Source organism: Danio rerio, chromosome 23 (genome assembly GCF_052040795.2).
Source record: "Danio rerio strain M-AB ecotype USA chromosome 23, GRCz13ab, whole genome shotgun sequence".
Classification (NCBI taxonomy): Eukaryota; Metazoa; Chordata; class Actinopteri; order Cypriniformes; family Danionidae; genus Danio; species Danio rerio.
In genome coordinates this window covers 24,118,680-24,146,438 of record NC_141043.1, presented here as the reverse complement: position 1 = coordinate 24,146,438, position 27,759 = coordinate 24,118,680, and the positions used below count along the sequence as shown (strand labels likewise).

Genomic DNA, 27,759 nt, shown 5'->3' with positions numbered 1-27,759 from the left:
CGGATAGTTATTCTAAAGTGTTACCGTTATTTTTTACCCAAGTATTTGAAAATAACTTATTTTGGAGCAGTAATCACAATAGCGTGAAACCGTGATATTTTTATTTTTATACTGTCAGAGTCTTATACCCGCCCATGCCTAATTTACAGTAAGTTAGAGTTGTTTTAAATGGACTATACACATTAGCTGCACCAGCAAATGCTTACTTTTAAAATTAATTTGTATGAATTAACAACCATAATCAATATTTTACATACTGGAATGCATCTGTATGCACTTCTTCATTATTCACCTTCTTGAATGTACTCTGAACAAAAGCCTATAGTAGCAGCATGTACAGTGTATCCATTACCTGTAAACAGGCTGTCATCAGTGTCACCTCTAAGTGGCTCTGAACAGAACATCAGCGGGCGACTTATCTACTCAAATCAAATTATCAGTAAACGTGGAGGTCCTGAAAACCCATGATGAATTTTTAACTGCTTTGATGAAGATAGTGTTACAGGAAGGGAGATCCACTGACTGGCATGAGAAGGTGAAATGGCCACCTGCTGATGGGGCTCAAACTGATGTGCAAATCCTTGTAAAGTATGTGTCACTAATAACTAGTCTTTCCATCTAACAAGACACTGAAATATCTGTCAGTACAGCACTGAACAATGTCAAACGCTGAACACTAGGATGAGCGGCTAAACGCCTGCGGCTGCAACCTGAGAAAAGAGAGAGACAGTCAAGCATGTCTTTAGCCCTCTTTAATTATGGAACGCAGCAAACTGTAGAACATAATCATTGGAGAGAAAGTTTTCTTCAGCAGTTAGAGACTGAATTCAAAAATATGTCATTTGGACAATCTTATTATTAGTGTGGTCTGAGGCATCCTTAATTCACTATGAATTCAAAATAAGATTAGGAAGAAATTCACTAAGGCTGTATCTGAAATTGCCCCCTTTACACTTAAATAGATTTGTATTTGATAGAGCAGTCATTTGTGGTGGTGTCTGAAACCAGAGTGGACTCACAAAGCACGGCAATAACATGTGTACAACCAATACAATACTATCGTCCTTATTCTTTGCGTTTGAGCATGTGAGTCATTGGAATCTTTTTAGCTCGACTCTTCTGGTCTCATTCTCTTCCATTGATTTCTAGACATTAAAAACAGCTGCTTGATGTTGCAAAATGATATTTTCTTATAGTCTTATTCTACTTTTTAAGTATAGTCTTGAATGCACTTGATTATAGAGCATCTAGTTTGACGTAAATGTTAATTATTACTAGTCATTTCTCCCATAGGCAACTCAATCGGAAGCAAGTGCACTTCTGCATTTTAGAAAAAGGTCAATGCAAACCACCTGTAAAAAACTCATAGTTTCTTTTCCCTTGCACATTTGCATCAGACACTTTCTAATAATTAATCTATATCTCTATAAAAACATGAGTGTGCTTCGCAAGTGAGTGGGTTTGACAAACCACCTGTAGGAACACTCTTCTCTCTATATGCACTGGACACTTTACTTGAACTTCAATTTACAAGGACTCGATAAGGAAAACTTTGTTTATCTGTCAATGTACCACAAATTATGTTGCACTACTTGATTTCTTTACCTTAAAATACCTCTTTTGCACAATAATTGCTCTGTCTTATGTAAAAGTACTTGGATAGTTCGTCTTGGGTTATGTGTATAGTTTAAGTATTTATAGTAGGGATGCTCCGATTGATTGGCCAAATATTGGTATCGGCCGATAACAGCACATTTCATGACAAGGTAGTCGCTAATTTGGCTCATCTTATGAACCAAACGCAATTGTTTGTTTATCAGTTTACAAATAGAGGATTCATAAGAACTGAAATCTTTTTACATGTCAAGTTCATTAAATCTGGCTGAAAATATTAGGAAAAAATAAATAAATAAAATTTTAAAATATTTTTTCAATTTGAATATTTTATAATATATCTTATTGTAATAAACAGTAGCTTATGAACCTTTTTAGTAAAGAATGAATGGGTTCATAGGTGTGCATTTTCTTATGCATCAAATATGCACTACAAACTTCATTGAGACATGTTGAATTCTTCTTCCATCATTTGCAATATTTCCAAATCGCTTTGTTAGTCATTTTCTTACCAATTTTTTAAATCAGTTTTATTAATTATTTTCTGTACCATGACAAGTCCATACTAAATGGAATTAAGAGACATGTTTAAGGAATTATATGCAACATCTTTCATTTATTCTCTTAGGCAAGGCAAGATCTCCACTTAAGTATCATACTTGGAGGGAAAATGTGGTTTATGCATTTAAAGCGTGAACCATCAGAATCGATACTTAGTATAGGTCAATCACCTGTATCGGCTGCAAAAATCCTGATCGGAGCATCCCTTATTTATGGCATATGTATATTAGTATAGTTAGATTACCGCTCTGGTATGTTAGTTATGCAAGTTTAAAATAGCTCTTATGTTTAAGATTGTGTTGAGATTTAAGATTATATTTATTTATGTAACATTGTGGTCCTCCGAGACACGACATTTCGTTCTACTGTATGTCAACACATGCAGCGGAATGACATTAAGCTCAACTTGACTTGACATGAACTAATTATGCAAACTGGAAAATAACTAATGCAAAGTACTGTATTTAAAAAAAAATACTCCCAAAATCAAGCATATTTACAGTACAATGCGATCAAACTAAGTGTTCAGTGGTTGTAGAACGGAGTCATGGAATTTCACCAGTAAAATGGCTTAAAATAGAGTTTGCTGTGAAGAATGCTGTGACTGGCATTCACACAGTCAGACCTGAACCCCTCTGACACCTCTGGGATTGTGAAAGCTGTCTTTTTGTCCTTTTTAAGTCATTTGAGCTCCTCTGAGCTATTCACTTTTAAAGACTCTCTCATTAATTCACTACTTGGGGTTTACTGACTAAAAACCTTCCCCAGAAACCTTCTTCACATGATTGTTATCTGATCATCAAAGCTAAAGTCAAATGTAAGGGTAAAGAACTGCTTTATCTTGCTTCCCCAGTCCAAAAAAAGGTGCATTTGGATTATTCGATTAACCTTAATATTCACTTGAAGGATCAGAAAACATATCAAAAAAACCCCACAAATACATACAATCCAGAGTGGACTAATTAAATATGCCTTTAATACAATGATTAAAACACAGTTAGTGAGAGCTGATTCATGTATATAGGACTTATGAGTTGGTTCTTTTAGGCATGCTATGCAACCAGACAAGCCTGATTTGCATTCCAAATGAGTTAAGAATATCTAAAAATATATCAGGCTCTGGTTTGAATCAAAATTAAAAACTGTCAAAATAGGCTCATTTTGAAAACGTAGCCCTATATACACGTCTGGATATTGTGAATTATGTAGGCAGAAGTTTGTATGGCTGCATTTCCTCTTTAAAATAAACGCTATGGGGCGGTCTGACACAGTTGCTTCTCAAGCTTACTAGCTGACCATTTAACTCCATATGGATGGATTTCCCGCTGTTCCCAGTTTGTCCAGTTAGCTCGCGATGTAAGGTGGCAGACTTGAGATGCAGAGAGCAGTTGACCATGAAAACAGGGTTCAAGTCAGGCAAAGAATGGTTCAAGAAAGCATGTAAGACAAAAACAGAAGCCAAAAAATAAAATAAACAAGTAAATAACAGGGTGAAACGTGATAAAATTTGAAAACGTGGTAAAAATCAAGCGAGGGATTTTTTTTTGTCTGAATTGTTTTTTTAAAACTGTTAATTAGGTTTAGGGTAATGGGTCATTTGGTGCTTTTGAAAACCCTATCGGTTGGATTTAGGGAAGAAGGAGGGTGGGTCAGTCGATTGGTCATTCAGGCGACAGTGGCCTCTGGTGGATTTATGCAAAGAACAGCAGAAGTGAATGGCACTCTTGAGAAAAAAATTAAGATCTCAAAAAGCATACACAGCAGCCTTTGGTAAATTCAAGAAAACAAAAACTGCAAAAAAAATGTAGCTCCTAGGGCGTATTTGGTGCTCTCCAGAAATGCATATAGCTGTACGTTTTTGTTTTTGCAATAAATTTGTGATTTAATACAAAGGTATTTTTGTGTGTCTGCAACCAGAACACCCTCTAGTATTTGCATGTCGATACGCATCTCTGAAACCAAGCAGATGGACATCCCATATAATTTGTTGACTTTAACTGCAGTTTGGCATTTTCACTTTCATTCACGAACATTTTATGCAAGCCCCCTGAGACAAACAAGATATTGGATGCGAGTATGAACTGCTGGAAGAGTGTTGTTTTAATAAAATTTCATATCGCACGCCGAATGGGAGAAAAAAACTCTGCATTTCGCAGTGTATGTCTGTGGTCCTTTACTGACTCGATAGGTGTAGAGCATATCATTAAACAGCCGTGTGTGTATAGACTATCCTGATGCAAAATGCGGTGAAAACTCCTACATGACGGTAATAGTTTGATTGTGATGTTTAAATGTCTGTACTTCAATGATGCAACTAAAATCGGCATACTCCAAATGTCTTAATACAATTTCTGTTTAGTTTGATTATGATTTAGTCAGATTAAATTAATTTAAAAAATCGCTGTTTACTTGGTAGACTCTTATTCAGAGTATTGTCTTAATCGAATTAAAATCAGATTATTGATGTCCATGTAAACGTGTTCGGTGTTAAAAAGCAAGATTGTGTTATGCTACAACATGGTTCTTCATTTATTAAACTATGTTGGTTATAACAAATATCATATAGCATAAACATTGCCTATGGTATATATATAAGTACTAACAGATAGGTAATTTAATTAACAGATTAGCCACTATGACTGAAATAACCAATATAAAAATATTCTTTTTAAATTGTTGTTTGAAATAGCGACAAAAATGACAGGTAAAAGACAGAAAATACTTAGGCCGTACTCACACTATGTACAGTTGCCTCGAACCGGGCCAAAGCACACTTGTCCCCCCTCCCGTCTCCCCTGACGGCCTGCACTCACATTACAATCGGGCCTGGGCACGCTTACGTCATCGATGCTGCGCTGTTCAGTAAGCGCTCTCGCTCAGCACAGTGGAGATTTCTCTAGTTATATCGCTTTAGTCCTTAGGGATTCGGTGACACGCAGTCAGTTATTTCGCCAAACAGATCAGCCACTTTTGACGCTCATAAACAATCATAAAGTCCTCGTGATGCAGGAATTCTGCTGAAGGTTCCCAGCTGTCGTGCAGTGAGGGGTTTGCGTCTTTAATAAACTACGGCAGTTTGCGTTCACTGAACAGTAAGAATGACAAATCCATATGAAACAATCCCTTAAAAGTCACGTCTCGTTTTTTGTTTTGGGCTTTGGCGCATTTTGCACTCACACACAAGCGTACCGCCCAAAGTGAACCGCACTCAGGCACACCTCTTCCAACCAGGCCAGGGCTGGCCAAGTGAACCGTGCCCAATTCAGCGCATTAACACTTCTCAAACAATCCGGGAAACGGGCCTGGGCATGGTACGGATAGAATAGTGTGAGCAGGCCCTTAGTGTAAAGTTAACCCAGATTGCAAAGAATGTCCGATTCAGTTAAACATTACAAAAAACTATACTTCTAAACAGATATGAAATTATGTAGTGGAAAATGGAAACACTAAATTATTTAGTGCATACTGTTTGCTGACTTTTTGTTTGTCTGGAATTCAATACAGCAGGATGCAATGTCTAGACATTTTATGGGAAATGTCTAAAGTACAACTCCAAAGTGACAACAAAGACTGCTTGATGTACATAATTCACAAGAACTGTAAAGCAATATACAGTAGTGTATTAAGCAGAGAGCTTATGTTCTGCCAGTAAGCCGGTACATGTAGAAACCCCATTACTAAAATCGATCAACACATGAAGCCTGCAATCAATAATTCACCATGCCTTTAAATAAACCAAGCTTCCTCAATCTTCGTTGAATGGCAGGGTAACTACAGTATGGGTGTTTAAAAAACTCGCTCAGTCCCTCCCCAGAGAGATGCATTTGGCTGAGGCTGAATGTGTGGGAAACACTGGGCCTGCTCCACTAATCTTTGGCATTAGTTAATGGATGTCGACAGGGCCTTCACTGCTGGTCAAAATGGGTCTCTTAATGCAGCAGGCGGCCTACAGTATAGTACCTACACTAACAGAGCAGTTGATGGAGGTACAGTAACAGGATAAGCACTCTCAGTGTTGTCCATTTAGCAATCCTGAGTGGTTATAAATAGCAACACAGATTTACATTAAGTATTTAGTCAAAGGTGCTGATTTACTTGTGTGGATCTATAAGTTTATTCTAGAAATACATAAGAAACACATGCAATGCATACAGTGCTCAGCATAATTCAGTACATCACATTTTGAAAATATTACTAACCATTTCTCAGTGAATATAGACAATGTATTTTGATGCATTTAAACAAAACAGATTTATTAAACATATATATTTATTACAATTATATTTTATTCACCAAATATATATATATATATATATATATATATATATATATATATATATATATATATATATATATATATATATATATATATATATATATATATATAAAAACTCATACAAAATATTGCAAAACAAATTACAACCTACAAAATGTTTCCTTGTGTAAACATTTGTATTTAATATACAAATACAAATATATTATTGTAGCTTCCTATTAAAAAATATGAATTTAAAGATTTTACTTATATATGCTGAGCACTGTATGTACAATGAGTCAAAGTCACACACATAAAGACAAGAAAAAGCAAGAAATTATTTCATAGAAGTATTGCAGTGAACCCAGGTTGAAAAATATTTTGATGTGGAATCATAGTAAAACAAACAAAACAAAAATCATAATATTTAGGAATTTAGGAACTGATATAAAGTTTGAAATACAGTTTGAAATTTATGAAACTTATTCATTTTATATTATATTTTTCCTCTGGAAAAAAAAGTCTTATTCATTTAAGTAAAAAAACATAATAAAAATATAAAAACTGCTAAGGCAATATCATTGGCCCATTAAAAAAAAAAAAAAAAAAAAAAAAATATATATATATATATATATATATACACACACACACACACACACACACACACACACACACACACACACACACACACACACACACACACACACACACACACACACACACACACACACACACACATATATATATATATATATATATATATATATATATATATATATATATATATATATATATATATATATATATATATATATATATATATATATATATATATACATATACATATATCTATCTATCTATCTATCTATCTATCTATCTATCTATCTATCTATCTATCTATCTATATACATATATATATATATATATATATATATATATATATATATATATATATAAAATGGAGATAAGATTTTTCCAGCACATTTCTAAACATAATAGTTTTAATAACTCATTTCTAATAACTGATTTATTTTACCTTTGCCATAATGACACTCTATACAGCTTAAAGTGACATTACCTATTACAGTATGTTCACAAAGTGTTAAAAAAACTCCTTTTAAGAAAAAAATACTTTCATGGAATGTGTAAAGTATAGCTGTAACTTTCAAATAACAAAAACAAAATAAGATAATGCATAATTTAAGATATTGCATAATTTCATGCTCTTTTTTCGGTCAATAATATTTTCTAAAAGCAAACTATATATTTAAAAAAAATGGTAATGAACATTTGGTTTCTCATGTACATGTGCTGTAAATGCTGAATCAGTCACAACAGATTGGGGCATCTGATCAATTAGAGCAGAGTAGACTCTCAGAATGGTGAAGCTTAAAGAGATCAGATTCCTGGACTAAATCTTTCAGAAACTGAAAGAAGACATGTTGATACTGGCTGCAATATATATTAGTGTTTTTTTTTGTTTTTGTTTTTAGTTTGGATGCATGTAAATCTAATGTAGGAGAATAAGAACACTAATTTTGGTGCCTAATTTTGGTCCCACTTGCATGCCTGAATTGTCAATTTCAAACAAGTAGATGATTTGAAACATGCTTTTTCATTTGTGTGTTTTTGATCAAACAAGGTACAGTTCAATGCAGGTATTCAGTAACAAAGATATTTAGGTTTTGTTTTTAAGAGCCCCTATTATGGGTTTTTAAAAATGACAAGTGAAGTGAAGTCAAGTGAAATATCCAGCTAGGGCTTCATTCTGAAAGTGTGCCGTGTTTAAAACTACAGGATTCTTCTATAAAAGAGTCGACTCATAGTGGTTCAAGTAAGTTGCCGCACTAACGAATCTTTAGTCGTGTCAGCGTGATGCCGATACAGAAAATTTAACCCCCCGGCCCCACCCAAAAACACTGTAGAAAGAAAAAGAGGAAGACAAACACTGTGGCACATCCCGGTTGAATCAAGTCGCGAAGACGCATAGATGTTTATTTTCTCTTCCCAAAGATGAGGCTGTGAAGAGTCAGTGGTTAAAGTTTTTTTTTTATTTTTGCGAAAATACCTCAGCATAAGAGCCCTAGCTTTGTGTTGTGTTCCCGTTATTTTTCTGATGAGTGCTTCAGCAATCTACACACTTACAATGCGGGATCCGCTGGCTGTTTGTTAAAGAATGGATCAGAAAAAGCTATTGATGTATGGAACTACTTCAGAGCTTGACAGGGATTTTACAGTACACAGTTCATGGATAAGTTTCTTCCTTTATTTCACAAGTGTAAGTAACTTAAGTGCAATGAAAATGTGCCTCCTTGTTTTTTATAGCTTGGAAATTATGTATTTAATTGTGTTTTGTTACTTGTTACTGCTCCACATGGCTTGTACTGTATCTGATTAACTCTTTATATTCTCATATCGCGTCTAAAACTACTTTGAAAACGCAACGTGTGCCACTTTATTTACAGATTTAAATACGTTTGTGAGCTAGCAACCTTCTGTCGGTTGTTGTTGCTATGGCCACCGTCAGCTGTTCCTAGGTAAGTGCTGTGGTCAAGTTTCAAAATAGTTCAGCTTTTGCCGCTGGGTGGATTAATACTGAATGTGTGTCACTGTTTTTACTTATGGTTAAGAATAGAGCAATGTGCTGGTGTTAAACTGCATTGGGCTCACACATATACTCTGCACTCTGACTACTTCAAAATTGTTTATAAGCCACAGTGTTCATTTCTCTCCGTCTCAAACTGAACGCAGTTGACCAATCACAACAAACTGGGTCATCAGACCAATCAGTGCAGATTAGCATCGCACTAAGGAGGGGTTTGGGAACATATTGCTGGACGAATGATATGGGTGTTGTTGGGATAATTAGGTAAAAATTAATGCATATTATAAACTTTTAAAACAATAACCAGAATAAATAACTGTAATTTTTAAAGCATAACTGCAAAATGGTTTATATTTACATATATTGTGTGCTTCACAGTTTCAAACAAACTTACAATAGTTAAGAACATATAAACTAGGAGATGTTTTTTTTTTTAGACACAGACTCAGGCTGCTTCACATTTGGTTCAACTGCCTTTTGAGTTCAGCTGGCTGCTCTTCCCCCTGCCCCACTGCTTAACACAAATTGGACACTGCTGCTTGGGTGCCCCAAGTTTGAACTTTGTACTTTAAAAATGTAGTTTCGTTTTCAAAGTGCCAAAACCGAATGGCAAATGCATCTACTTGTTACGAATGTAATTTAAAAGGTCAAATGAATGAGGAAAGAGTCATTTTATGTTGATGTTGAGCAGAAATGGATATGCTGTATTCTCTCTGCTTGCAGCGTTTCAGTTATTTGTGTCAGAGAAGTGAGTGAAGAAACACATAAATACATGGTTTGACCAATTAATACGTGTCCATGATTTGCTCACATCTGAAGTGTACACATTAACCGTATACTCCAAAGCACCCCTTTCAGGTGGACTCAAGTATGGTTTGCGGATGTGCACCAGAGTTCAGAAAGCCATGTTCACAGTGGACAAACGACTTGAACTCTGACACCCTTAGACTCTATTGTCCCGTTTAGTAAAATCAGAAGTGCAGTTAAATGCCATTATTTTATTTTCTTATTTATTTTAACCAGGGAACGCAAATATGTTCACGCTTCTGCAAAAGGATGGCTGAAATGACTATTATTCACTCATGACACGGCAGCAGAGTTCAGCTTAGGCGGACTTCAAATCTGAAAAAAACTACAGTAGCTGGATCTCCTCTCCTGCCCTACAGCTGGGCCAGACAGCAGATGTCTTAATTAACACACACACAGGCTTATTAGCATGGCAGATGAACAAACACCTCAAGCTTCAGCAGGGTTAAGAACAGGAACACACACATATTTGACCTCACATTCAGCATACAGTGAGCTATCAGGAATCCCTGAGAATGTTTTCATCATATCAACCCAGAACTTTTAAAACAAGATTCACTCATGAAAGACATGAAGCCAACATGCTTATGTGGATGAGTAGGAAGGTATGTAATGTTATATAAGAAAGACTGGAGGCACGAGTGACACAGGGAGAGAAAGCATATGAAGGAAGTAAAAGACGAATGTTAAGAAGAAAGCTTTAGGAAATCAGGAGGAGGATAAATAAACACAGGCTTTGCAGGCTATGGTTGACTAGAAGGCTACAGGCACGATACTGCCTGAGAGGCATGGGCAGTTTATCAAAATGAGAAATCTCTACAGGGGTCTGCTTCCCTTTCCCAAACACTCCACATGGGTGTCAAACACCACAATGTGTGTATGAAAAATGGTCTGTTGGGCTGGAAGATTTGTTAAGAAATAGTTTTGGAGAGTCTATGGATGAGTTAGGATAGAGTCACCTCAGAACAGAGCAACTTATCCTGACAATTTCAGGAAAAAAAAGTGAGCACAATTTTGGTTGAGGTTAACAACTGCATTATTCTGACCTCTGTTTTCCCACAGAATTTTTTTCACATTTTCTTTGCTGATTTTTGAAGTGAAAACTATGGAATGGTTTAAGTTGTACACTGTAAGACTCAACAGTCAACTTTATCAAATGAAATAATTGCAAGTCAAAATTTACTGAAAGTTAATTGTACATATCTAAAAAAGAGTCTTAAGCTCAGTGTTGAAGATAATGAGTTAATTAAATACCTCATTATTCATTCATTCATTTTCTTGTCGGCTTAGTCCCTTTATTAATCCGGGGTCGCCACAGCGGAATGAACCGCCAACTAATCCGCAGTGGATGCCCTTCCAGCCGCAACCCATCTCTGGGAAACATCCACACACACATTCACACACACACGCTCATACACTACGGACAATTTAGCCTACCCAATTCACCTGTACCGCATGTCTTTGGATTATGGGGGAAACCGGAGCACCCGGAGGAAACCCACATGAAGGCAGGGAGAACATGCAAACTCCACACAGAAACACCAACAGAGCCAAGGTTCGAACCAGCGACCTGCTTGCTGTGAGGCGACAGTACTAACTACTGCGCCACTGCCTTGCCTAAATACCTTTACCCAAATACCTTGCCTTTTTTTATATACTCAAACTTTTTTGCAATCAGTTTCCTCAAATGCTACCTTAATTTAGGGGGTTTTACAATGCACAATACATTGTTGCGGTGCAACTCCCCCAAAGCAAAAGCATGTTAATAACAAGGAGATTGATTAGAATGCATATACTCAACTGAACTGTATATAGGAAAAATATATGAACACAAGGCTCAATGGGAAAATCTGTCCTGGTGTACATTTTTGAGAACTGAGAAATAGGTTTTAATGGATGCATATGGCTCCATTTTATGTGTCATAATAATTTATGTGCTCAAAACATTCAAACAAGTAAAAATCAAGGAACTTTCCTTTGGCGCCAAAAATAGTACCTAGCAAGGTAAGCCAGGTAACAACGCTGCGTAATATAATTGTGTCTGCTGCAGTCAAGGGTCAGTTGGCATTTCTGTTTGAAGTTTGCATGTTCTCCTCGTGTTCGCGTGGGTTTTCTCTGGGTGCTCAGGTCTCCCCCATAAGTCCAAAGACATGTGGTACAGGTACAGTATGCTAAAACTGACCTTAATGTATGAGTGTGAATGAGTGTGTATGGATGTTTCCCAGTGAAGGGTTGCAGTTGGAAGGGCCTCCGCTGTGTAAAACATATGCTGGATAAGCTGGCAGTTCATTCCGCTTTGGTGACCCCAGATTAATAGAGGGTCTAAGCCAAAAAGAAAATTAATGAATGAAGAATGAATGACCTTTTTTCTCAGATAACTCAGTCAAACAAAGACATTAAAATGGATGAGAGCTATCTCTGTAAACAGAAACGTATGCCTTGAAGGGTTAAAATCCAAAAAGCATTCTGAGTTTGTTAAACGAATGGTCAGTTCATGAGTCTAAATGGAAATTGACATAACAAATATAATGGTTGCACAAAAAAAGGTAAAATGTAACTGTTTAACTCTATGAAAATGGTAAAAAGAGTCTATTTTCAACAAAAAATGTTGTGATCCTTTAAAAACAGAGACATTGCTTAAACATGAACGCATATCTTGAACAAATATAACAAGTATTTGATCAAAATGAATCCAAGACTGCACAGTTCCATTAAATGAGGGATCCTCTTCCAGTCTGGGATATTCCCAGTCAAAAGTGAATCCATGGGTTCATCTTAAACACATAAAGGGTCTCTTGCATAACTGGCTGGGCAGGCTGAAGCGGTCCTGCTGTTTACTGCCCAGGGAACAGCAGGCAGAAACTGCAGCCCATTTATGTAATCACCACTTCAGTTTTCTTTCTGCCGGCCCCAGAGAAAGACCCAGGCTTACACAATGCCTCAAAACAACACTCTTCCTCTCTCTCATTCTGTCTCTTCCTGTGTCTTTCAAATTCTCTGACAAAACCGGCACAGGAGCTTTGAAATTAGTCAGGAGATAAGTGTAAAACCCAGAGAGATAAATGACACAGAATGGGACAGCAGGGGAAAAAAAAAACTAAAATAAAAAGCCCTGAAGGATGCATTTATCATCTCATGACATTTCATGAGTGAGCGTTCACAAATGTAAGACTACAATAGAGACAAGTTACATAAGTACTGTATGCAAGCTCCTTCTTGCCTCAGGTGCATGTGCATTAACTCATCCTCATCACAGTATGCCAGGGAAATTTGACGTTGGCTCAGTAGACATGGAGAAGCTTCCGCATTACAGTGTTACTCATTCGAAGTCTGTTTCTATAAATCCACAACGGCACAATGTGGATGCAAACAGCTCAGAAGCAGAATGTGATGTGTCATAATGTCCCTCACAGCACTGATGCACACATAGCATTGGCTCAAACTTAAAGGGACAGTCCACTCTAAAATTCTTTCAGCAGAACATTAAAGAAGATACTCAATGTTGGAGTTCAGTTGACTTTCGTTTTATGGACAAAAATATACATCTTCTTTTGTGTTAGACAGAATCAAGGCCATTTTTGTTTGGAAAGATACAGTACGGGTGATAAACATAATGGAACTTTCATTTCAGGTGAACTAATCCTTAAAAGTAATAAATTCCTTACACTTCTGTAGAATCGTATCAGCAGCAGTGGTGTAAAGTAACAAATTACAAATGCTCAAACTACTGTAATTGAGTAGTTTGTCTCAGGTATTGTAATTTACTTCGTAGCTTTAAAAATGTGTACTTTTACTTCCCCTTGAGTTTTTATTCAAGGTTTTTAGTGCTGTATCAGTACTTTTACTCTACTACTTTACTACTCTACTACTACTCTACTACTCTACTACTTTCCTTCTAAATGCAGTCACTTTAGTTCATTCTTGTCTATGGTGATTGGCTAAAGTAGAAAAATCAGTTCTGCGATTCCTTTCCAGTCAAATCACACATAGAAAGTAAATCGCATCAAACTGAACAACCTCAAGACAAGTGTGACAAGGGTGTAAATGCTTATGTACATGTGATTTTTCAGGTTTTTTTTATTTTTAATAAATTTGCAACAATTTAAAAAAAATCTTTTTTTACATTGTCATTTTGGGATATAGTGTGTGTTATTCCAATAGATTTTGGGAAAAGGCTGTGACAAAAAAAAAAAACTAAAAAAAATGCGGAAAAAGGGAAACGCTATGTATATGTTCCGGATACACTGTACCTGTATAGCAGATAGTAAATAGGTCACAAAAACTCACATTATTAACTCACTAATTATTTTGATTAACTTACAGTAGAATCAATGCATTATGAATCGTTTCTAAATCCTTCTGGAAGATCTAAAACTTAACATAATCAAATAAATGATTGAACACAAAGTTATTCACCCTCACATTCAGGCAATGTCTGTAGAAGATGCAAATGATGCAGCCTTCATAACTATGATATGACATTTACATTTTAATAGCTTTGAATTTTGAAGACTTAATTACAATGAGAGAATTAGCCTTAAGAGCCAAGACATTTGGTAGCAGCGAGAACGAAAGAGAGAGAGAGAGAGAGAGAGAGAGAGAGAGAGAGAGAGAGAGAGAAAGGGGTGTTCAGTTACACATTAGTTTAATCAGGAAGACACTCTACAGTACGTTACCTTGCTACAAAGTGCCTTTGATGTACAATTACCCAAATTACAGTATGGAAAAATGAGAAGGGAGGGTGGGTTTACTTTAGGGACAGAGCACACTATTATTTTATCAGTAAGCCGTGTTACAAAAGACTTTGAGCTGTATGAGTGAAGTATATGAAAACGTGAGAGAGAAGCCTGTGCTCCCAATAATGCTAAGCAGTGAAACATGAGAGCACTGCATCTCCATTTCATAAAGTGAACATGCTAATGGGTTTAACAGACACAACTCAAATCTTCATCTCTACTTTCGACTTTTTTTGGAGACGTCTAAAGGCTGAACAATCACAGTCTGCCATTATTAAAACGAGATGAGATTCACTTAGAAATAAGTTCTTTATTTATATTGATGGTTCCATTAGGACCCTTTAACCTTTCTATTCCACAAATAGTTGTAAATAGTGTAAAGAGGTTCATTCGATTTTTTCCTTTATTCTTTGTGAGTCTTTCTATGGCATCCCTACAAAACCATCCTTTTTCGGGACCTTGATTTTGAAGAGCGGATTCAATATAGTAAATCTATTAATTATGGCTAAAAACCAATCAAAATATTTTATGTAAATATACTATAAAAAAATAAACATTAAATAAAATATGTTTTCTTAAAAAAAGCTACAACTACATTTGTCAAATTAAAATGTTCAAAAAGAAACAGGTAAATCTTTATTATTTTAAAATTACAATTAGCAAATCAATTTATTTACATTGAATAAAGAATGTGTATAGAATAATATTAACAACACAAAATTGATTATATATATATATATATATATATATATATATATATATATATATATATATATATATATATATATATATATATATATATATATATATATATATATATAGTTGAAGTCAGAATTATTAGCAACCCCCCACCCCCACAGATTTAATAACTCAATTCTAATAACTGATTTAATTTATCTTTGCCATGATGACAGTAAATAATATTTAGAGTATTTAGGCAAGTTATTGTATATCGATGGTTTGTTCTGTAGACTATCAGAAAAAATAATAGCTTAAAAGAGCTAATAATTTTTTCCTTAAAATGGTGTTCAAAATTTTTTTTAAAAGACTTTCTTCAGAAGACAAAAACATTATCAGATATGCTGTAAAAACTTCCTTGATCTGTTAAACATCATTTGAGACATATTTAAAAAGAAGAAAAAATTAATTAATTTATATATATATATATATATATATATATATATATATATAGAGAGAGAGAGAGAGAGAGAGAGAGAGAGAGATAGAAAGAGTGAGCAAAAAGACGTGTTTAGAAAATATAGAGAACAAAATAGATATAAAAATGTAAAAAAGCTAATTAATGACACTTATTTTATGTGAAAGTCTCATTAATATTTAATGAGAGCATATAAATAAAAAATCAAGGATATTTTATTTTATCTTTCTGAAGCATCATGTGTCAACGACTTCTGGATTAATGACTGCTGGAAATATAGCATTGACATGACTGGAATAATTTGTGTTTTAAAATATAGTTGAAAAGAAAACAGCTATTTTAAATTGCATTTCAAAACATTACTGCTCTTTGTGTTCCGTTTGTTTTATGAGATGAAAGCAGCCGTAGTGAGCTTCATTCACCACCATCTTGACATAATGACTAAACTGCACACACAAACAATCTAAAGCACAAACTAGCCAGCTAGATACCCAACTGACTAACTAATCATCCAAACTGCCAAGCATCTATCTTTTTATACATTCCTATTAATCTCTGCACTGCTGTAACCCATTAAACCTCTCAATCAAATTAACACAAACAAACCAAATAGGGGCAATACGACAAGTCCCTTTATTCATCAGGGGTAGACATAGCGGAATGAACCGCCAACTTATCCAGCATATGTTTTACACAGCAGATTCCCTTCCAGCTGCAACCCAATACTGGGAAACAACCATACACTCTCATTCTTTCTCTCTCTCTCTCTCTCTCTCACACACACACACACACACACACACACACACACACACATACTACGGCTGATTTAGTTTATTCAATTCACCCATAGCACAGGTCTTTAGACTGTGCGGGACACTGAAGAAACCCCAAATGAACACAAGAACATGCAAACTCCACACAGAAATGCCAACTGACCCAGCCAGGACTTCAATCAACAAACTTTTTGCTGTGAGGCGACAGTGCTAACCCCTGAGCCAAAGTCTCACCTTGATGAAAAGTGTAGACTTTTAAAATAAATATTAATAAACCATAAAACAAAAAACTAACGATTACAGGTCCAACATAAAAAAATATATTGCTACTGTAAATAAAATGTAATATCTAAACATCATACTCTCAGGATTGCAACTTTCTCAAGACGCTGTTATCCATGTTTCTCTCTGCATCCGCGTAATGATGTGTAATATTTTGCTAATAAAAATTATGAAAAAGTGTTATCATATGCAATGTATTTTGTGACACCACAAAATAAACAATAGAACATAATATGAAACAATATCTTTTTTTTGTTTTGTCTATATGATACATACTGTCATATTGCACAGTCCTAAACGACAGCAATTTAAAGTCAGAACAACGGGGATCAAAATGCAACACGTCCTCCTCTCACCTACCTATATTTCATGCCAGTTTTCAAGCAGTGGTCTCCAGCGGAGGGCATGTTCTGCACAGACAACTGGCCCAAACTGCGGGCCACCATCGCCACAGCCCGAAACTTGCTTTTTGTCCCCAAACTCGGGCTGTTGGTGTTCTGGCGGTTCAGTCGGTCCTCTGTGCTCCGGCTGACGGCTCGATGGTCCGTGCACACAAAAGACACCTGCATGCTGATGCCGAGCCAACCAAACCACTTCAAAGATGCTGATGATACAAGCAAGAACTAGTCCAAAAATCTCCCAGCAGTACCAAAGTGTCTTTCTGCCCCAAGTGCCAAATAAACTTGAAGAAAACACTGCTAAAAAAGGTCAAAATGGATGTGGAAGCTGTCAAAAAGCTGAATGCAGCCCTCTGTTTGAACCAGAAGTGCAGATTTCGCTCTGAAGTGAGAATGCCTGAGAGTGTATCTGTCCATGTGGCGTCTGTGTGAAGTGTGTGTAAGTAAGTGTTTCATGTGTATGTGTGTCAGTGAATTCCTGCGCTGTGGCTCCAGGGCAGCAGTGAGTCTGTGAAGCGGTGAACTCTGGGCACCAATCACATCCACACACAGAGAACAGGGGAGAAATCCCACATCCATCCACGTCACACTGCAGCACATCAAGCGCACGCTTATCTGCTCTCCTCTGCTCTTCTCTGTCTGCGCTGCTTTCCACACTTTTTTTGCTATTCGCTTGCTTGATTCTTGTCCGGCCAATCTGTCAATTCCTAATGTTAACTAGGAGTGAGTTTTCTTGGTTTTCGGTTTACAGTACATCCACTAATGTTTCCAACTGTGTGCTGAGCAAATGCATAAATGCTAAGTGAGAGAGAGAGAGAGAGTATATAAAACATCATAGTAAGAGGAGTGTGCAAGTGAGAGAGAGAAAGAGAGAGAGAGGATACTAGTAGAGAGAAAGTGGGAAGGTCTAAGCTCACGCTATGTTGTGTTGGATCAGCTCGTACCTGATATTCCACACTGCCTACGCATAACAGAATGTCTGAGGACAAGCACAAGTCTGGTTTGAGACTTGTTAAAAGAGTTGTTAATAACAAATGTGGTCATTTCAGATTATTTTTCTATTTCAAGTATTTTCGCATGAGTAGACTTTCGTGCACATGGCTGCTGCAGTCTGTGAGTGTAGGAATTAAATAATGACTATCATGCAGTCTGACTGACCATTAACAATCATGGCAAATATTTGAGTATGCAGATTGCCTGCTAGCCTTCATTGCTGACGACTAGATCTTGTGCAGAAGGCTTGAATTTCATCTAGTAATTTTAATCTCATGAATATGAAATTGTCTTGCCTAAAAGTGTATTTGAAATTATTCTGGATTACACAGGATCCTAATTTTTGGATGGATGGATGAATGGATGGATGGAATGCTAGGCAGACAAAAATAGAATTGCAAATAGAAAGATGGACTGAAAGGTAGAACAATTGAGAGATGAATTAATGGGTGGATGGATGGATGAATGGATGGATAGATGGATGGATGGATGGGTAGGTAAGACAGATGGTGGATGGATGGATGGATGGGTAGGTACGACAGATGATGGATGGATGGATGGATGGATGGATGGATGGATGGATGGATGGATGGGTAGGTAAGACAGTTGATGGATGGATGGATGGATGGATGGATGGATGGATGGATGGATGGATGGATGGGTAGGTAAGACAGTTGATGGATGGATGGATGGATGGATGGATAGATGAAATGCTAGGCAGAAAAAAATATTTAGAATTACAAATATAAATATGGAGTGGTAGGTGGAACAAATGAGAGCTGAATGAATTAATAAATAGTTGGATGGATGGATGGATGGTTAGGTAAGACAAATGATGGATGGATGGATGGATGGATGGGTAGGTAAGACAGATGGATGGATGGATGGATGGATGGATGGATGGATAGATGGATGGATGGATGGGTAGGTAAGACAGTGGATAGAAGGATGGATGGATAGATGGATAGATGGAATGCTAGGCAGAAAAAAATAGAATTACAAAAATGTACTGAAAGGTAGAACAAATGAGAAATGAATGAATGAATGGGTGGATGGGTGGATGGATGGATGGATGGATGGATGGATGGATGGATGGATGGATGGATGGATGGATGGATGGGTAAATAAACAGATGATGGATGGATGGATGGGTAGGTAAGACAGATGATGGATGGATGGATGAATGGGTAGATGGATGGATGGTTAGGTAACACAGTTGATGGATGGATGGATAGAATGGTAGACAGAGAAAACAATGGAATTACAAATAGAAAGATGGACCAATAGGTGGAACAAATAAGAGATAGGTGGATGGATGGATGGATGGATGGATGGATGGATGGATGGATAAAATGCTAGGCAGAAAAAAACTATAGAATTACAAATATAAATATGGAGTGGTAGGTGGAACAAATGATATATGAATGAATGAATAAATGGATGGATGGATGGATGGATGGATGGGTAGGTAAGACAGATGATTGATGGATGGATAGATGGATGGATGGAAAGATGAATGGATGGATGGGTGGGTAAGACAGATGGATGTATGTATGTATGGATGGATGGATGTATGGGTAGGTAAGACAGTGGATGGATGGATGCATTGATGGATGGATGGAATGCTAGGTAGAAAAAAATAGTATTACAAATAGAAAGATGGAATGAAAGGTAGAACAATTGAGAGATGAATGAATGAATGGATGGATGGATAGGTAAGACAGATGATGGATGGATGGATGGGTAGGGAAGTGAGATGACGAATGGATGGATGGATGGATAGATGGATGGGTAGGTGGGTAAGACAGTGGATGAATGGATGGATGGATGGATGGATGGATGGATGGATGGGTAGGTAGGTAAGACAGTGGATGAATGGATGGATAGATGAAGGAATGGATGGATGGCTGGACGGAATGCTAGGCAGAGAAAAAAATGGAATTACAAATAGAAAGATGGACAGATAGGTGGAATAAAAAAAGAGATGGATGGATGGATGGATGAATGGATGGATGGATGGATGGATAGATGGATGGATCAATAGATGGCTGGACGGAATGCTAGGCAGAAAAAACAATGGAATTACAAATAGAAAGATGGACCGATAGGTGGAACAAATGAGAGATGGATGGATGGATGAATGAATGTATGGACCGAATGCTAGGCAGAAACAAAACAATGTAATTACAAATAGAAAGATGGGCAGATAGATGAAATAAATGAGAGATGGATGAATGAATGGGTGGGTAAGCAGTGGATGGATGGATGGATGGATGGATGAATGGATTGCTAGGCAGACAAAACAATGAACTAAATAGAATAAAAAAATAGAAAGGTGGACAATGAGATGAATAAACAGATCAATGGCAAAATATAAGGATAGATGGTCAGATAGATAGATGGAAAAATGAGACTAATAGATGGAAAAATATTCAGACAGGTAGACAGACAGACTACAGATATATAGATAGATAGAATGAAATTCTTATAGATTGAATTAATAATATAACTAAATAATTGACACATTTTGTTTCTCTGTTGTTCAAATTGTCATACTACACACAGCAGTGGCGTTTAAATGTAGAATGACACTAGTAGCTTGAGGACACACAAAATTAACAAAGAAAAAAAACTTGGCAATGATATGTCAGTTGAACAAAGCCATTTCTGCATCCTTGAACCAGTTTTAAAATGTCAAAGAAATGTCTGAAATCACAAGACACACACTGTAAGTCAGTGCAGAAACTGATAAATAAATAAAAGATCATAAAAAGAACATTTCTCCAGTCAGAGCCTTAACTACCATGGCTATCGCGAGCGTGTCTTTGAATGTGCGTCCTGCAGACCGTAAACATTGAGATGAGCTCTCTTATAATCTGACACACAAATGACACACACTATTCCCGCATCTCGAGCACATTACTGCACCCAGGCTTCCTAAAGCGCCTCATAAAACCACTGAGTGATGGAGCGACTGCCTGGTTTTCATGCACTTGGGATTAGAGGAATGTGTGTCATCCCACCTCCAGATGAAAGAAAGTGGACAGACGGCTTAAGTGAACGTACAGAGTTTCCTGAATGGCACTTTGACATGCGCTAGCCTCAGGACAAAGACTCTGCCAGCAGGCTCCAGCAAAGCAGCGGCCCATTTAAATCAGCCAGGCAGACAGAAAAACTCGGCCATCTTTCATCATGCTGCATCTAGAGAGAGGGAACTGACAGGAAACCAACACTTGAGATTTTTTTTAAACTGCATGTCTTTGAATATGTAAACTACAACACGCTGGTAACCAGCGTCACCCCATATGACACTGCAGATGAAGCTGCTAGATCCACAATCACAGGCACGCTGAAATATTATGCAAATGTTGGAAATGTAAACCTAAGCTGACATGGTCTCACACATATGAAAAGAAAAAATGCCTACAGGGAAACCTTTCATATACATTTCTTATCATGATAAAATAAAGTCATATTTCAAAATGTCATTCATTCATTTTGCTTTGGCTTAGTCCCTAATTTATCAGGCCTTGCCACAGTAAAATGAATCTCCAACTACTCTGCCATTAGTTTTACGCAGTGGATGCACTTCCAGCAGCAACCCAGTGAAGTGGAACTTCACAGTATAATCAGCCAATGTTTTTTTTATTACTTTTAGAAACGATTGTTTGATTGGTTACTTTCAAAAGGAAAGCCTTATTGCACTGGCTTCCTATAAAATTCAGAGTTGATTTTAAAGTCCTTCTTTTCACATATAAAGCTTGCACAATTCTGCCTCTGTTTATGTCAGTGAGATTTTAGGCCATATACAGCTTGTAGACCATTAAGATCCCATTATCAGTTTCTTTGTCGATCCCTCGGTCTTGCTGCAAATCAAAAGTTGAGCTTTCTGTGTTGCGGCCCCAAGGCTCTGGAACAGTCTCCTGTTGAACATCAGGACTTCTTCTTGGATACTTTTAAATCTAACTTAGACTTATTTTTACTCCCTTGCCTTTGAGTGACTCATACATGTAATTTCTTATCTGTATTTTAGTATTACATATATATTTCCTTTTCTTACATGTTTAATACAAGTTTTGTTTTAAATTCTTAAATATTTTATTTCATTTTAAAGTACTTTGAATCAACTACGGTTGTATAAAATTGTGCTCTATAAAGAAAGTTTGCCTTGCCTATGATTTGTATCACCATTTGATTTTCTCAAGATTTTCTTGTTGTTGTAACAAAATTATATTGAAGATATTTTACAGTAAAAGCTATTACTGTATAATTGTCACGGTCACACATTTAAGACAAGGATGGTTCTCGTTTCATCGATTTATTCAAACACACGGTGGATTATTCAACAGGTAAAGCTGGTAAGTGATATTCTTTTATGGAGGACAGACTAGTATGTTGTTCACAATGTAAACAAGGATCTTCATGCAACCATCTGAATATAAAGTCACTTCCCTTAATCACAACATGCACATCCACTAGGTTAGGAAAAATATCCATAGGAGAAGGGAAACATGCACGGAAGAAGGAGAACCAGGGAGAAGGTGAGGTGAACCATATGACTTGATACCAGCCACTGATTGGCTGCAATAGGGGAGGATTTATAGGGGACTGTGATTACTGGTGCAGGTGAGTGTAATTGTATGTATTCAGGTGAGAGTGCTCGGGTGTGATGAGAGGTGGCCGGTGAAGGAGAGCGATGATTGGAGCTGAGGGAACAAGATGGTGAAGGAGAATGGTGATTGGAGCAGTAGGAATGAGTCAGAAATGTGACAATAATACTGTATGAAATTTAAAAGTAAAAAAACTAAACTGAAATTTAAAACAAACCCCAAATTAAGTTACATGAATAAAATAAATCTTTAAATAAACAAGGAAATGCTTTGTCTGCACTCTTTCAATTTAAAATGAGAGGCATCCACTGGATTTTAATCATGAGCCAAACAAATACACCACTTTTTGTGCAGTATGAGCAGATCTTAATCTAAAGTTGACTGCATAATTTCAAAATCTGGAGCAAAAACGCAATTGTTTGACTTAACACTGGAACTACCAGAATTCTATAACTACTAGAATTACCATAGCAGTCATTCTGATCGTTCTCAAGTAAGGCACCACATTGTTATGTGATATTAACATTCAAAACTTGATTCATTCATTTTTCTTTGAATTAGTCCCTTTATTCAATAGGGGTTACCACAGTGGTATGAACCGCCAACTTATACAGCATATATTTTACACAGCGGATGCCCTTCCAGCTGCAACCCATTTATGGTAAACACCTATTCACTCTCACATTCACACATACACTAAGGCCAATTTAGCTTATTCAGTTTACCAATACCGCATGTCATTGAACTGTGGGGGAAACCAGAGCACTCATAGGAAACCCATAAAACACAGGTAGAAAATGCAAACATTCAAAGCTTCTATTCAGAAATTAAAATTAGGCTTTGAATGTCTGTCATCCTATTTAATTAATCATCACCCTAAAAATATTTTTAGTAATAAAGCCTAATGTATTGTTAGGTTTAGGCTATGCTAGACCACCTGCGAATGAACCTGCACATTATAGATATGTGTGTGTTTTATATTGCCTCAGATGTTCTAGTGTTAATTTGTGTGAAACTACTGTCCCATAACATAACACATCTGAAGAAAACTGCAGATGGTTTGAATGAGACACCGCTTCACTCTCTACCACAGGTGACACTTATAAATGTTATAGTGTTTCCTGGATTACTGATGTAAACAAAGCAGCACTGTACTTATATATGACAATGTATGGTTTTTAAAATTGGCATGAAATTACATGAGTATTACATCTTTGGGTATGTGTTTAAAAATAAAAATGTAAATTTTTGTTTTAACATTTTTGTGGCAATAAAATGTTTGATTTTTACAAAAAACAACTGACTAAAATCGTACAGTACTGAATCCTGCTGTTTTCCCTATGCAAAGCTCTCTAGGTTTTATTGAGATGTGCAATGTAATCCTCTTCAGAATGAGTCCATTTACCAGACAAATAAAGAAGGGGGAGAGAATAATGTGCAGTCTGTCAGGGTCGCAAATGTATTTGTGTTATTGTGACCATGTGTAGGGATTAACCTTGAAGCTATGAGTTGTACATTCGGACAATGTCAGCCCACTGTAACACTTACTAGCACCTGTTAGCCATTCCTAAACACCATTGTAAATCAAACCTGTCATCGCTGATTCAGGCTACAGATAGTTTTAGTATAAGATTTAGTTTTAAATGTCAGTGCAGCCAGATGCACCAGCGGTAATTGAATTATCTTTAGTGAATGGAAAGCAGAGCAGCAGCTCATTGAGTGTCAAACGGTTGAGTGTGAGGCTTAATGTTGCACCAGGGGAGATGTGACCTTTCTAATGAGAGGTGGGATGTGTGAGGTGTACTTGAGTATCGTGCATTAGCTGTAAGCCCGAGACTGTGAAAAGAGCTCTTGTTTTAGTGGAGGCATCTGCATTATTTAGAAAGAGCACCAGTCAGGAGGTGAGAGGCATGAATTGTGACCCTCCTTACAGATGAGGAAAACCTATGCGTTGCTTTCAAAGGGATAGTTCAGCAAAAATGTTATGAGAATTCTGTCATCATTTACTCACACTTCACTAAGTAAACCAGAGATTTGTTGTTCCAAACCTCTGTTGTTGTTGTTTTTTTAAAGAATATATTTTGAAGAATGCTGGAAACCATTAACCATTAACTTCCACAGTAATTTTTTTTATCAATGTTGATCAGATTTCAACAATCTTCAAAATATCTAATAAATCAAAATGATGTCAACAACAAATCTGCATAACTTTATTCTGCAAAACCTAAGAAAGGAAGCAAGAATGATAGTAACCAAACATTGTACCACACTGTAAGCATTTTACACTGGTTAAACTTACAACCTAAATGTGAGTCAACTCAACTTAGAGATTCTTTGTTTCAACTTAAGATGTTGAGTTTCACAAAATATTTAACTAAAACTCAACATTTTAAGTTGAAAGAATCTCTCTAAGTTGGGCTGACTCATTTTCAAGACAGCTAGTTAGTTTGTGAGTTTAATCAATCTGAAATGTTTTATAGCATTGACTTTTATTGTACTGACAAAAAGTCAGTCAAAAACCCCTTGTTAACATTCTTCAGTATATTTTCTTTGTGTAGATAACTATACAATTCTGAAATGAAATGTTGGTGAGTAAATGATAACTGGATGTTCATTTTTTTCTTTTTTATTATAAAAAAGTGTATAAACAAGTTTGCATGCTGAATGTAAGAATTATATACAGTTGAAGTCAGAATTATTAGCCCCTTTTTGAATGTTTTTTTTTCTTTTTTTTTTGAAAAAAATATATTTCCCAAATGATGTTTAACAGAGCAAGGAAATTTTCATAGTATGTCTGATAATATTTTTTCTTCTGGAGAATGTCTTATTTGTTTTATTTCAACTAGAATAAAAACAGTTTTTATTTTTTTTAAAAACACATTAATGTCAAAATTATTAGCTCCTTTAAGTTATATATTTTTATAGTCTACAGAACAAACCATGGTTATTCAATAACTTGCCTAATTACCCTAACCCGCCTAGCTAACCTAATTAACCTAGTTAAGCCTTTACATGTCACTTTAAGCTGTATAGAAGTGTCTTGAAAAATATCTAGTCAAATATTATTTACTGTCATCATGGCAAAGATAAAATAAATCCGTTAATTTTAAACGAGTTATTAAAACTATTATGATTAGAAATGTGTTGAAAAAAATCTTATCTCTGTTAAACAGAAATTGGGGAAATAAATAAACAGGGGGGCTATTAATTCAGGGGGGGGCTTATAATTCTGACTTCAACTGTATATATTTCTGTAATAATAACAATAGTATTTAATTGCAAGTAGTTATTATTAAATTATAAATTATTAAACGTGTGTGTCATGCTTTTTTGGTGGTTGACATATGAACAGTAAAAATAGCTTTTTTACATGGAGTTTTGGACCACACACTATATGCAACTGAATTTATTGTTAGACATTTATAATAATGTTACATGTGTAATGCAACTTTAAACAGTATGAACAGGAAATGGCTTCATACTAAAACATGTCAAAATCCACCTTTTTTCTGAAAGGGAGGAGACCTGTTATTTGGTCCCTAAAGCAATAATCTGCATTGTTCCTCACTATTAACCCCCCACCACTTCAAACACCTTTACTCCATTTAAACTGTAAAGCTCTCCCTCCTTTTTAGTCTTTGATTAGAAGCCCAACTCTGGACTTATCCACAGTTAAATAAGCTCTGGAAAATCCTGCAGAGCCGTTCAATCATCTCCAACCTCACAGCAGAGCTCAGTCTCTCTCCACAGTGAGCTTCACCGCAGGGCTGCACACAAACACTCCAAAGAGCACTAACATCCACAGTATATACACAGCTTTTTTAAAAACTTTTTTTAAAAAAGGATTATTAATGGAGTTCATCCAAAACTAAAACTTTTACCATCATTTATTTAAGTTATTGTTTTCATCTGAAAATATTTGAGCAAAAAATAAATAAAAATGTCTATATATATGTATATATATATATATATATATATATATATATATATATATATATATATATATATATATATATATATATATGTATGTGTATATATATATATATATATATATATATATATATATATATATATATATATATATATATATATGTATGTGTGTGTGTGTGTGTATATATATATACACACACACACACACACACACACACACACACACACACAGTTGAAGTCAGAATTATTAGCCCCTTTAAGCTATATTTAAGCTATATATTTTTTCTATACTCTACAGAACAAGCTATCGTTATACAATAACTTGCCTAATTACCATAACCTGCCTAGTTACGCTAATTAACCAAGTTAGGCCTTTAAATGTCACTTTAAGCTATATAGAAGTGTCTTGAAAAATATCTAGTCAAATATTATTTACTGTCATCATGACAAAGATAAAATAAATCTGTTGTTAAAAATGAGTTATTAAAACTATTATGTTTAAAAATGTGTTGAAAAAATCTTTTAAACAGAAATGTTTGGGAAAAAATAAATGGGGTCTAATAAATCTGACTTCAACTGTGTATATATATTTATTTATTAAACGTTTACCAATATTTTTTGATAAACACTAACAACGCAATACAATAAGGTTAGTCAATGAGTTAACATGAAATAACAATAAACAACTTCATTACCATTAACTAACAATAACAAAGATGAATAAATACTGTAATAAATGTTTTGTTTATTGTTTATTCATGTTAGTAAATACATAATTAGCATTAACTAACACAAACTTATTGTAAAGTGAGAATCGCAATTCACTGCAGTTTTGACTGAAAATTAACACTAGAAGCATTATAAAGCATGATTTGCAAAATAATACATTTTAGCAATAATACACAACATAAAAAACAACAACACTGTGCTCTCAACATCTCCTCTGGCTACTGCTCTTAAACACATTCCATATAGTAGGTAAGCAGGCAGAAGCAGGTAAAAAAAAAGTCACAGAACTTTAAGGCTGGGACACACCAAG

General features: G+C 35.7%; 1 protein-coding gene across 42 annotated transcripts in view; it reads right to left on the bottom strand.

Moving 5' to 3' along the window:
- The window catches only part of kcnab2b (potassium voltage-gated channel subfamily A regulatory beta subunit 2b), a 176,255-nt gene that overhangs the window by 32,905 nt on the left and 115,591 nt on the right, over positions 1-27,759 (bottom strand). For 6 of the 42 annotated variants that reach the window (XR_015522887.2, XR_015522888.2, XR_015522889.2 and 3 more), the window contains 1 exon segment: positions 17,150-17,653. The exons of the other annotated variants lie outside the window; for them this stretch is intronic. Coding sequence is in view for 2 of the 6 variants with exons in the window: in XM_087305921.2 (XP_087162047.1) it covers positions 17,150-17,358 (209 nt within the window). In the remaining 4 variants the exon portion in view is untranslated. 42 annotated transcript variants of the gene reach the window in all.